The sequence below is a fragment of the Anomaloglossus baeobatrachus genome, chromosome 6 (assembly GCF_048569485.1).
Source record: "Anomaloglossus baeobatrachus isolate aAnoBae1 chromosome 6, aAnoBae1.hap1, whole genome shotgun sequence".
NCBI classification, from domain to species: Eukaryota; Metazoa; Chordata; class Amphibia; order Anura; family Aromobatidae; genus Anomaloglossus; species Anomaloglossus baeobatrachus.
In genome coordinates this window covers 306457454-306469960 of record NC_134358.1, presented here as the reverse complement: position 1 = coordinate 306469960, position 12507 = coordinate 306457454, and the positions used below count along the sequence as shown (strand labels likewise).

Sequence of the window (12507 nt, the reverse complement as noted above, 5' to 3'; positions counted from 1 at the left end):
TTGCTAAAGAAGCAAATCTTCAGTGTGCACAAGTACTATGGTGGCTAATGAAGGGGTACCAAAAGACAATCAGAATGTGCAGTACCAAATCCATTGAGTTCCAGTAGCTTACCTAGTTCAGTTCATTGAAATGTTATGTATCCATACATACACAGCTATATATATATTTAGAATTCTGTTGTATTACTACATGTGAAATTAATATGAAAGAAAGTGCAGACAATGAAACCAGAACACGTGCACAAAAAGTTGCGGTTTACTAAATAAAGTCATAAAATGTACAATTTGCACAATACCGCCCCCACCACCATAAACTACTGCCATAAAAAGATTAAGTCCTAGTCCATGGTCCAGGACTGGTGGCCATCTTTATCCATACAATAACATGGCTCATAGTAACTAAGGTTTGCTAAACATTTCTTTAGCGATTTTTCTCTTTATAAAGCAATTCCACACACACATTTGTGAAGTCTAATATCTATACATAAAACTGGCATTAGGGCTAATTAAATAAAAGCTTCTGTAGATGCCCAAACCTTCAGAGGATGGCGAGTTTTGCAGAATTCAGACTTCTGGTATACCGTGTGAGGGAGGGAACGTGCCACCACTTAATCTTACATCCTTTTTTAGATACATCTTAAGTAACAGACAGACTGGGCTTCTAGTACTACACACCGGTTCATCGTCGCAGTGACTTTTTCAGGACTGATAAGAAGAAGCCGTCAGCCATTCTGCTTCACCCAGCTCCCTTCTTGTGCATCCATAAAATGATCATCGAGACTTCAGTGGTACATTACATTTGACATAAACTACTCCTCTCGTTACTATTACATAGTAGGTGATGAAGCCTTTCAGCGTTTCTTTGCCGGCAGAGATTTATAACATTCAAGTGTAAACATAGGTTTCGACTTCTGCTCTGGTGACAGACCACATTGCTCTGTATTATATTCTTAAGTATTGAATTAGAAAATGTCTTTATATAAAGTTTATGATAGTATTTTGTCAGTGTTCACAAAGTAAGAGGTTGGTCATTTAGGCCATGTGCCCACAAGAGCCTGTTTGTGTGGATTTTGCCGCGGAAAACCTGCAGATTTTTCTGGATTTTCCAGATAAATCCACAGGTTTTAGCATGTACAGGCACTCCCCATGTTATCCTATGGGACATGAGGAGTGCTGTGTCCACGCTGCAGAAAGTGCTGCAGATGTAGGCATTCGCATGTATAATTGCATGTCAATTATTCATGCGGATTTACCTGTGGATGTTTCGGACCTCCGCTATGGAGATGAGAGGCCGCGACGTTCGCAGGTAAGCCGCGTGAATCTCCGCATGTTTCCCGCAGCTATTCCGCTGTAATCTAGCAGCTAAAAATAGCTGCGGGCAGCTGCGGGAAACATGCGCTCGTACCTGCGGATACATCTGCAGGTACGAGCGCCCGTGGGCTCATAGCCTAACAGTGAAGAATGAAGTCTGGAGGACCAAATCTTGGTGGGAGCCAAGATATTCGTCTAGAATCAGTGCCTCTCTGAGAAAATAAATTCAGTACATATCACATCCTACCGAGTGTGGCATATAAGATTTATACAGAAGCCAAAACCAAAAAACCTCAATATGTATGTGTACTAAAGGGAACCTGTCAGGTCCAATATGCACCCAGAACCACGAGCAGTTCTTGGTGAATATTTCTAATCCCTGCCGCAATCACCACTCGACGGGGGATTTTGGATCATACGCACTATGAAGCCGGGTATACGCGTCTTGGCTTCAAACTGAAGTAGTGTTCATGACCCAAACTCTGGGGTCATGTGCACTGAGCTGAAATCCCCCGTCGGATGCGATGGCGGCAGAAAGGTAAGTGAGATCATCCTGTGACGCTGCATATTCATTAGCATGTTAGCACGCCCACAGGGAGGGAAACTAACGCCCAGGGGGCTAGTCCCCGTGCTCATTAGCATACGATCTAAGATCTTTAGAAACACTTTTTCTATAGATCTCTTTATCTATGCTAGTGTATACAGGGACAGTTAGGCAGGGATTAGCAATATGCATCCAGAACTGCTCGTGGTTATGGGTTCATATTGAACCTGACAGGTTCCCTTTAAATCACAGACCTACAGAGGTCCAGTTGAATATCTATATCAGTATATACAAGAACAGCATTATATCTTTTCCGGCCCATACAGATGGGGCTACTAAGTGTGGACTCTATTTCTGGTATTATTGAGGTTTTTATTTTACTGTGAAATAAGGCATTTAATGTGGCTTATATTACGTGTAGGCTCCAGCTAGAGATAAAGTTCTGAATACAGGAAGTTATGGTTTAAGAGGAAAAATTTATTCCATAGCAGTAATTTTTATATTTATTTTCTTTGGATTCAATATCTGGGGTGTCACATTCAATGCACCCGGGTGCTACCAGGCCTTGCACCTCAGTCAGTGGATGAGAAGACTGAACATACAGGTAGCTGAATGTAAAAGATTATTTCTTATGGCAACCACGATGATCTGCTGGGGAAATCTATGTACATATGTATTGTGAACGCTGTCTTAGGCCTCTTTCACACGTACGTGCCTCCGGTAAGTGGCTGGTGCGTTTCCTCACGTACTGGAGACACGTACACACGTAGACCTATGTTTTCAAATGGCGTTGGACACACGTATGTATTTACGCACGGAACGTGTGTCCGTTCCGTACATACGTGTTTCTCACGGCAACATGTCCGTTTTTTTCCTGCATCACGGGTGTCACACGGAACGCAAAATGGACCACACGGAGGTGTTTCGTGTGACACGTGCTAGAGAAAACACGTGTTTGAGAAGAAAAAAAACAAAAACTTTACTTACCTTCTCCAGCCCTCCTGTCTCTGCTGTCACTTGCTGCCGACCGCCGCTCATTGAATATTCACTTCACTGCAGCCGGAAGCAGCAGCAACGGGGAGTCGGCAGGACCGGAGACCGAAGATCAGAACTATGGACAGCGACACCAGGGACAGGTGAGCAGTAAGTTTCCGTTCTCCGTGTGTTATCATGGATAACACACGGAGAACACACGCAGGGCAAACTGCACCTTTGACACGTTCGTGAAAAACATGCGCGATTTGCACGAACGTGTGAAAGAGGCCTTAGGTTGTGCTAGTTCATCCATTTATCAGGCCAAAAGACCATCATCAGCTCTATTATGGGCGCACATTTGTGTAGCACTATGTCTTTTTATAGTCTCAATCCATTGCTTATTTTATGATCCAATGGATATTAGTAATGTACAGACAGCGCATGCATTAAAACTTACCAGTTGCCTCTGTCTTTCCTCTCTGTGTTACTGGTTTCTACGGTTTAAAATGAGGATCTATGTATCACCACAATGACTTATAATCCACTATGACTCCTATGACAGTTTAATATTGTCCAGATGTTTGATGAAATCTATCTATCATTACATGGTCCCATGCTCTTTTATTGTATGCTTATGAAAATTCAATAAAAATTTAAATTGGAAAAAAAACTTACCAGTTGCAGTCTTCTGCCGTTTCCAGCACTGATCTGTTCCCTCTACTGCATCATGTGACTGCAGCTCTCACTGACCCGCTCACACCATAGACCAGAAGTCCTTCTCTTAATATAAGATCTTTGTTCTGACTTAACATGGAGAAAATCACTTCTGGTCACAGAGAAAACGCTGTAGCGAGCCGGCTAGTCACAGTTGATCCAGGAGAGGACCAGAGTGGCGCCGGAAACTACAGAAGATGGCGACCGGTAGGTATTTTAATGCATCAAACATACATTAATGATATCTAATTGATAGTGAAATTTAAAAACAGGAAGAAATCGCTCAGTGGTACTTTCTGGAGAGTGGCAGAACACATGCACGTTTCCACTGCTGTAAAATGTACCCATCATGTAACGAGACACAGATCATTTATGAAGTGAAACCTGGAGGCACAAGAACACTACTTCAGAAGTTTTGGCACAGTCAGTGTTGGCACGCTGGGCACAATTATGTCTTTAAATATTGGGGTGAAGTTTTGACCCTGTTGCCTCTGACTCTGATTTTGATCCACAGTTTCTATTATTGTCTGTTTCATCTCCCGGCTGGCATCGCCCCTCATTGCAAGTAGAGCAGCAATGTGATCATCCCTGCCAGACAAAAAGAAAAGGAAACGTTAAACTTTATACATTTCCTACCAACAAGAAATGGACACAAGCAAATAAATTCAGAAACGTTACCTGAGATCCGGATATCTAGTAACCAAAGTGGAGACTTCCAAGTAAAGAAGTGAAGGGTCTGTGAGCTTTATAACCTCTGCAATATCAACGATGGTATCACAGAGTCCATCCGTCTCTTCCTTAAACCCCTAAAGAAATACTATAGTTTAGGAAATCGCTCTGAACAGACTACACCCCAGTCTGCACATGCGCTAGTGTATCATAAGCCGTAGGTTTCCTTACTAACAATGACAGACACATCACAATATTAAGGACGGGGCAATATAGCCTTCCTCGAGCTTTGCCTGCAGCTTCATTTTATTAGTGGCAATAATACAGGCAGTCATGTATGTATTGGTATTAACAGATACTTACAGATGTAAGACGCTTAAACAGGAACTTAAATTGCTCTGCTTCCTTAATCATGCGCTCTGCACCCTCCTTGCGTTCTTCTGCATTTTTGAAGCAAATCCGTTTTTGCATGATAGCTTTGATATATTCCGTCACTACTTTCCTGTGGGCTTTTATGGTCATTTTCTACGAAAACAGAAAATGTTAATATTATTGATTTTTTTCTATTAGGTAAACAGATAATCAGTCACAATAGAGTTTGGAAGCTTTAAGACTACATAACACACGACACTATTGCTAGATTTTAGTTACACAACAAGTCACCTGGATTAGACGGGTTGCAGAGAGATTTACAAAAAGTTTGGCGACGTGTTGTTGCCGCAATTAATATATGCAGGAGGCGGTGATAGTAGTAATTCTTAAGCCGGGTAAGGAGCCCATTCTCCCTGATTTCTACAGACCTATTTCTTTGCTCTCCACGGATATTAAAATGCTGGCCAACGTTCTTGCTACAAGACTGAGTAATGTGATGAAAGTCATACATGCAGATCAATCAGGCTTTTTGCCTGCTAGGTCTGCAACAATTAATGTTCGTAGGCTATACCTTAACCTCTAACTACCAGTAGATAGGATCATATGCTCGCTTGATGTGGCTAAAGCCTTCGATTCACTTCAGTGGGAATACTTATGGGCAGTGATGGGAAGGGCGGGTTTGGGTTCCATGTTCATTTCCTGGCTTCAACTGTTATATGTTAGGCCGTTAGCTAAGAAAAGGCAGAATGGGGGACTCTCTTCAGGATTCACTTTGAAAAGGGGGACAAGGCAGGGCTGCCCTCTCTCCCACTTAAGGCTACTTTACATACTACAACATCGCTAGCGATCTCATTAGCGATGTGAAATTCTAGATCGCAAGTGCGATCTTTAGAGATCGCACATAGGTTATTTTACGCATGTGCGATCTCTAAAGATCGCACTTGCGATCTAGAATTCACATCGCTAATGAGATCGCTAGCGATGTCGTAGCATGTAAAGTACCCTTTATTCTTTGCCCTGGAGATCGAACCCCTTGCAGTGATTATTAGGGGACATACTGGCATAACAGGTGTTAGAAGTGGCAATGTGGAGGAGAAGGTGGCTCTCTATGCCGATGATGCTCTCCTCTTCCTGGCGGATGCCTCATCTGGTTTAAGGGTGGCAATGGACACTATTGAAACATTTGGTACGTACTCTGGTTTGGTTATTAATTGGCAGCCGATACGGGGTAAAAAGGCGCCTAGGGTTAGATTGGAAATGCTGCAGACAAAAAAAAAGAGGTCGGGTGAGGGGGGTTTGGCGGTACCGAATCCTTGGGCATATTTGGTAGCTGCCCAACTACGACATTTTCGGGTACGGCATGATCGGGGGGTGGAGTGGGGGTGGGAGCGGGAGCAGTGGAATTCAGTGTGTACTGCTCCAAATGTTAGACCTATATGCGACATTCGAGGCTCTGCCGGGTGACTTTCCTACAGTGGTATTGATAATTAAAATATGGTGGAAAGTGAGGGCTCTACAGGATATCCATGGGGTTTCACAATACACATCGTTGTGGGACACCTCATGGCTTACTCTACATGGATAGTTTGGTGGGGTTCCACACCTGGAAACAGAGGAGGATAGACAGGTTATATTAAGGTTTTTTTTCTCAATTACAGGAGGAATTTGGTCTTCCCCATAATTCATTTTTATAAATATCTTCAATTGAGACACACGCTTGAAGCTGAAAAACTTTTGATGATGTTCCCCAAACTCTTATTATTCGTAAAATTGTACAGACTGGTGGATCGATGGGGTTGACTTCTACCCTGTATATTAAACATCTTATATCTTGTTTTGAAGAACCAGATGGTGAACTCGAGGGCAAAATTGGAGGGTGGATTGGGCCGAGATTCTGGAAATAGTCACTGATCTGTCCCTGAGTGACCCACATAAACTATCATAACTGTACCTACTTCACTATAAATACTGCACTTCGCAGTTCCTATTTGATATAGGACTATGCTCTTCCCCTTTATGTTATAGATGCAAAAATCAGGTAGCAACCTTATCTCACATGATATGGTCCTGCCCAAACTTGGAGCGATTCTGAAAAGCGGTTGTGAGCACTATAGGGAGGGTATACTCGGTAGTAATAGAGCTGACTCCATTGGTATGTGTTTGGGTTATGTTGAGGATTTGCTAATAGATGATTATGGTAAGCCAGCTATAGCTAGCATGCTATATATGGCTAAGAAACTAAATTGTGCAACACTGGATATTGGAGAGACCCCGCAATATCGGAATATATAGATAAGATAAATTGGGTAATAAATATGGAAAAGCATATCTATGACAAGAGGAAGTGTATTACTAAGTTTGACATAATCTGGGCACCTTGGATTGATCATTCAGGGTTAGCGTCCAGGGAGATGGCGTGGTTCAGGCATGGCCTGATTTAGTACGCTACTTCTTTGTTTGTCAATCCATAATGCCTTAGAAATTTCGTTATGGGGATGCCATATATGCAAATGTTCCCTATTATTATTATGTCTGATGTTTTATGTATTGGGACTGACTAGTTTATTGGTTTCTCCTTTCTACTCCTATATACACGCTTTGTCAAAACATTGGGAGGGTGGGTCATGACCTGTATAGCGCTGCAAATTGCAGATGTTGCTGTGTTGTTGACTTTGTGTGTAAAAAGTTAAAATCTATGTTCAATAAAGAATAACTGATTTAGATTTTAGTTACACATACCTGCTTGTAATGGGTTTTAATTCTAGCAAAGTCGTTAAAATAGTCTTCTATGGTGACACATATAGTGTCCACAGAATTCGAGCCAGCAAGCCATTTCCTAGTCATCAGGTCATTCAGATGTGGCTAGAGAATAAAATCGTTATTTATTAATGGAGATCACATGAAATCTAGGAGTAAGCAGTGTCCTGGATAGTGGAAGTCAATAATAGGTTTGGGTTACTTTGATTGTAATCTGTTTTATCCTTTTTATTAGGAGGAGAAAACAGTCTACAAATTTTCACATATAAGATTTTCACTGTTACATCTTTCAAAACTTCGATCAGTGTAACTAACAGTGGTAGAGGATTAATCTTAGGCTATGTGCGCACGTTGCGTAATTACATGCAGTTACAATGCGCTTTGTAGCGCAGCGTAACTGCATGCGTCCTGCGTCCCCTGCACAATCTATGGAGTTTGTGCAGGGGACGTGCGCACGTGGCATATTAGAACGCAGCGATTCGGCTGCTGCCCGAATCGCTGCGTTCTAAGAAGTGACATGTCACTTCTTCAGTGCGCTGTGCCGGCAGCCCCTGCTCTGTCTATGGCAGGAGCTGCAGGCAGAGCGCACGTTCTCTGCCGGCACCATGCGCTTCAGAACGGAGCTTTTCAGCTGCGCTCTGAAGCGCACCTTTTAGGTGCAGTGCAGAGCGCACACGTGCGCACATAGCCTTACATATACCACGATGGAATGTCCCTCCCAAAATCTGACACTATACATATTACGTATGAAAATGACCCCACAGAAAACACAAGAAAATATAGTGCTACGTGTTGCACAAACAATAAATGCCACAACATTTTTTGGGGGTTATTATATGGTACCTGGACTTGACAGCTGGCATCAAGCCCAGGGGTTAGTAATGGACAGGCATCTATCAGACATCCCTTTTACTAGCCTGGTAAGTGTACAGTTAAAAAACACACTGGAAAAATTAATTAATTTAAAAAAATCCTCAAAGCTCCTACGTAATCCAATGGTGTAATGCCCCACGACATAAATCGAATCCTATGGAGCCTTGTTCTGAGAAGGAGGCTCCATAGGTCACTCCCGGGTAGCGGCTGGTTTGGTATTTAAGAAATCCTGTACCTGTTGCTAACAGACTGGCCTATGTCGCAGTTGACATCAACCCCTAAAATATTACCCCGACTGCCACCGCACCTGGGCAATCGGGAAGACCTGGGTAAAGCGGCATAATTTCTGGGGTGGCTGCGGGCTGCTATTTTTAAGGCTGAGAAGGGTCAAATAACCATGGACCTTCCCTGCCTGATAATACCAGCCCATAGCTGTCTGCTTACCTTAGCTGGTTATAAAAAAAAAAAAAAGGGGGTGTAATCCCACACCATTTTTTCTTTTATCCCTAATCATAAGTATGAGACGTATAAGGAAAGAATAAGGCACTGATTCATTAAGGCGTTTTTGCTAGTTTTCTGGCGTATAACACTAAAGTCGCAATATTTTTATGTAACTTTGAAGTAGTGCAAAAATTGTGAGAGACTTTTTGCCTTTTTTACATCAGTCCCACCCACCTTTGCCAAAATGAGCAAAGCATGGGTGGGACAGGGTGTGGCTCTGGCTGCCCATCTAATTCATGAAACGTTACACCACTTCAGTAGTGTAACTTTTGCCAAATATGTACACCACTGCTTGAAAGGAGTGCATTTCTGGCAGAGGAGCACAGCACTTGTAAAATGGGCTTAACTCCTTAAGTGGCAAGCGCCTCTTCATGAATTTGGTGCATCTTACTCCTGCCATGCCTTTCAATAAAGCTGGCCTCGCTGATCTTAGTGAATCGGGCCTTGAGATTACTTCTTTTGAATACATGACTTCAACAGGTAAACAGAGGCTTTAGAGTATGCTCATGTAAAACTAAAGCACTTAGCCCATAAATAAAAGACAATTGTTATCAGCTATATTACTAAAGTGATGTCCGCTCTTGATTCTACTTATTATTGAGCTGGCATCCGTGTTTATGACAAGATATTTTGTGTTATACGATAGCGTAAGACCTGGAGTGATTCATCCTTTAACCCCTTCCCGCTGTGGTCATTTTCTGTATTTGTTTTTCTTCCCCTTCTTCTAAGAGCCATTACTTTTTTATTTTTCAGTCAATATAGCTTTATGATGGCTTGTTTTTTGCAGGATGAGTTGTACTTTTGAAAGACGCTATTCATTTTACCATATAGTATACTGGAAAGTTGGGACCCAGCATTATAATTCTTCAGCTCAGTACGAGTTTGTAGATACCAAACATGTATAGTTTTTTTTATTTTAAGTAGTGAAAATTATTTTTTTTTTTAATTTTTGGTTTTGTCACTATTTTAAGAGATTGGCAATATTCTCATTTTTCGGGATCTGGAGGTGACATTTTTACCAATACCATTTCGAGATAGATACAATAGTTCAATAGTTTGGTGAGTATATATATATACACATACATATATATATATATATACACATACAAAGCAAGAAGGCCTGCGGAGACACAATCACATGTTTCTCAACGCTGGCAGGAAACTAGCCAGGTATTTCACCGGGAAGGAACAACCACGGGAAGGGCAGTCTCCAGTCAAGGAGACCACCTATGCCAAACATGGTATCCATCCACAGACAGCCGTTTCGGGGTATTTCCCACTAGCCAGATTCCTACTCCACACTGATGAGGGGCAAATACCCCGAAACAGCTGTCTGTGGATGGATACCATGTTTGGCATAGGTAGTCTCCTTCACTGTTGACTGCCCTTCCCGTGGTTGTTCCTTCCCGGTGAAAGACCTGGGAGACGACCTAGGACGTAAATATACGTTACATGTCGTGAAGGGATAATAAAAAGCACAGGTAAACTCATGCCCACCTCTAAGTCCATGAAGACTTCATCTAGAAGACTCCTGCAGCCATCATTGGCAATGTTGTCCAATATGGAGTCCATATTTGTAGAGCCAGATGCCATGAAATCATCTTCACTCCTTAAATATTTTCTTTTCAGGCTCACAATCGACTCTCTACAAAAACAGAATATAATAACGGCTGTATTACAATATGTAGAGATAATGATTGCAGAATGGAACTTAGTACATCCTCCTCCATTCTTGGTAGGTACTGATGTGTAGAAAAATCCATAGCATTGAAAGAGAATCTTCATCATATAGACAGGATTGGTTTACTAACGAGATTGTGCAAAAGTAATCAAATTTGTTATATATTTTTCAAAGAAATGCAGGTAGTGCATTGTGATGAATAGAGGAACCCTGCTGTATGTTCTCTAGACAAGCCTGTAAAGAAGTGCCGAGGCTCACATTCCCGCTGCCTCCATGCTTGCTTTTTATGTCATTTGTGCTTTATGAAATTATGCTTTATTATCTAAAGAAAAAGGTGTTTTGTTTTTTTTTAACTTTATATTAAGCTCTTAAAGGAGTTGTCCAGTTTAATGTTTTTGGCCATAATCTTGTTATAGGTTATAGATCTTGTTAAAAAAAAAAAAAAACAAAAAAAACCCAAACACAGTCCTAGCAACTTTTGATGTCCTTGAGTTTAGCATTGCTTCTCCGCCGATACTCCAGTCTCTGTTGATAAGCTAAAGCAGCGAAGTCACATCTATAGCACACGCCAACCCTGCAGCCAATCACTGGGTTCAACGGTGATGCAGATTTAGGCTACACAGGCCTTTGAGCCCAGTGATGGGCTGCAGTGGTGTTGTTCGCCCTAGACCTGACATCACTGCTGCAGCCTCTCAACAACTGCCGAAGCGGCTGCAGAGAAGTTGACCCAAGGATGGTAACAGTTGTGATTGTTATTTTAAAGGTCTGGATACCTAAGGCTACATAAGATTTTAAACTAGATAACCTTTTTAAGAGATGGGTTTTGTAAGGGATTAATATGTGTAGATTACACTGCTCAGCATGGCCGCTAAAAAGAGATAATGGAAAGTGTAAAGGTACTGTCACACTTTGCGACGCTCCAGCGATCCCGCCAGCAATCTGACCTGGCAGGGATCGCTGGAGCGTCGCTACCTTGTCGCTGGTGAGCTGTCAAACAGGCAGATCTCCCCAGCGATCAGAGATCAGCCACCTGTGTAACGGCGCTGTGCTTCGTAACCATGGTACACATCGGGTTACTAAGCAGAGCGCTTTGCTTAGTTACCCGATGTGTACCTTGGCTACGTGTGAAGGGAGTAGGAAGCCAGCTTCTAGAAGCTGCGGACGCTGGTAACCAAGGTAAATATCGGGTAACCAAGCAAAGCCTTTGCTTGGTTACCCGATGTGTACCTTGGTTACCAGCGTCCGCAGAAGCCGGCTCCCTGCACATTCAGATTGTTGCTCTCTCGCTGTCAAACACAGCGATGTGTGCTTCACAGCGGGAGAGCAACGACCAAAAAATGGTCCAGGACATTCAGCAACGACCGGCGACCTCACAGCAGGGGCCAGGTCATTGCTGGATGTCACACACAGCGACATCGCTAGCAAGATTGCTGTTGCGCCACAAAAATCGTGACTCAGCAGCGATGTCGCTAGCGATGTCGCTTAGCGAGACGTGGCCTTTATTCCTGCTGTGCTACCCACTTCTGCATCGAGACATGAGTGCTGCTAATAACCATCAACAGATACCTGTAAAGATGGATGAACCAGAATAGGCCATTTTCAGCATTCACAGTAACAGACTTTGAATAACTATTTTCCTTTTAGAATATTTTCACCATCTCACTAAGACACCTTGAATTGCTTTGAGCAGATGCACGGCTTACTTAAATGTCTGGCAGTTATTAATGATGGCTATCATGTACTGGACGTAGCATGCCGGGAGCTGTCGGTTCTTTAAGTGATCTTCTTTATAGAGCTTCGCTTCCTCGCTGTACCTGTAATCACAGACACATAAAGGTTACTACAGATTGTATACAATATTTCAGCATATAAGTACTACAATATTCCATTGTACCTTATTTAATACAGATAGATGAGAAGTGACCCCACATATTTCATGCTAGGTTATTACTATACAAACTTATAAACTGTACTGGATATTGTTTACCAAGCAGTCTGCCAAGTGTTGGGACACATGGGAACGAAGCCTGATCAGCCTGAACATTAATCAGTGGTACGTGTGGAGGCTTGCTGCAATCCCACCATGTCTACCTAGCATGTGCTCACAGAG

At 42.5% G+C, this 12507-nt stretch overlaps 1 protein-coding gene across 2 annotated transcripts in view; it reads right to left on the bottom strand.

Moving 5' to 3' along the window:
• Positions 1 to 238: 238 nt before the first annotated feature.
• The window catches only part of EXOC3 (exocyst complex component 3), a 55385-nt gene continuing 43116 nt past the window's right edge, over positions 239 to 12507 (bottom strand). The window contains exons 8-14 of one of the 2 annotated variants that reach the window (XR_012724318.1): positions 12101 to 12211; positions 10214 to 10361; positions 7325 to 7447; positions 4577 to 4738; positions 4223 to 4350; positions 3513 to 4132; positions 239 to 3294 (exon numbers count right to left, since the gene is read on the bottom strand). Coding sequence is in view for 1 of the 2 variants with exons in the window: in XM_075314911.1 (XP_075171026.1) it covers positions 3946 to 4132; positions 4223 to 4350; positions 4577 to 4738; positions 7325 to 7447; positions 10214 to 10361; positions 12101 to 12211 (859 nt within the window). In the remaining variant the exon portion in view is untranslated. Of the gene's footprint in view, positions 4133 to 4222; positions 4351 to 4576; positions 4739 to 7324; positions 7448 to 10213; positions 10362 to 12100; positions 12212 to 12507 lie in introns of both variants that reach the window. The other variant, XM_075314911.1, reaches the window with a different exon arrangement.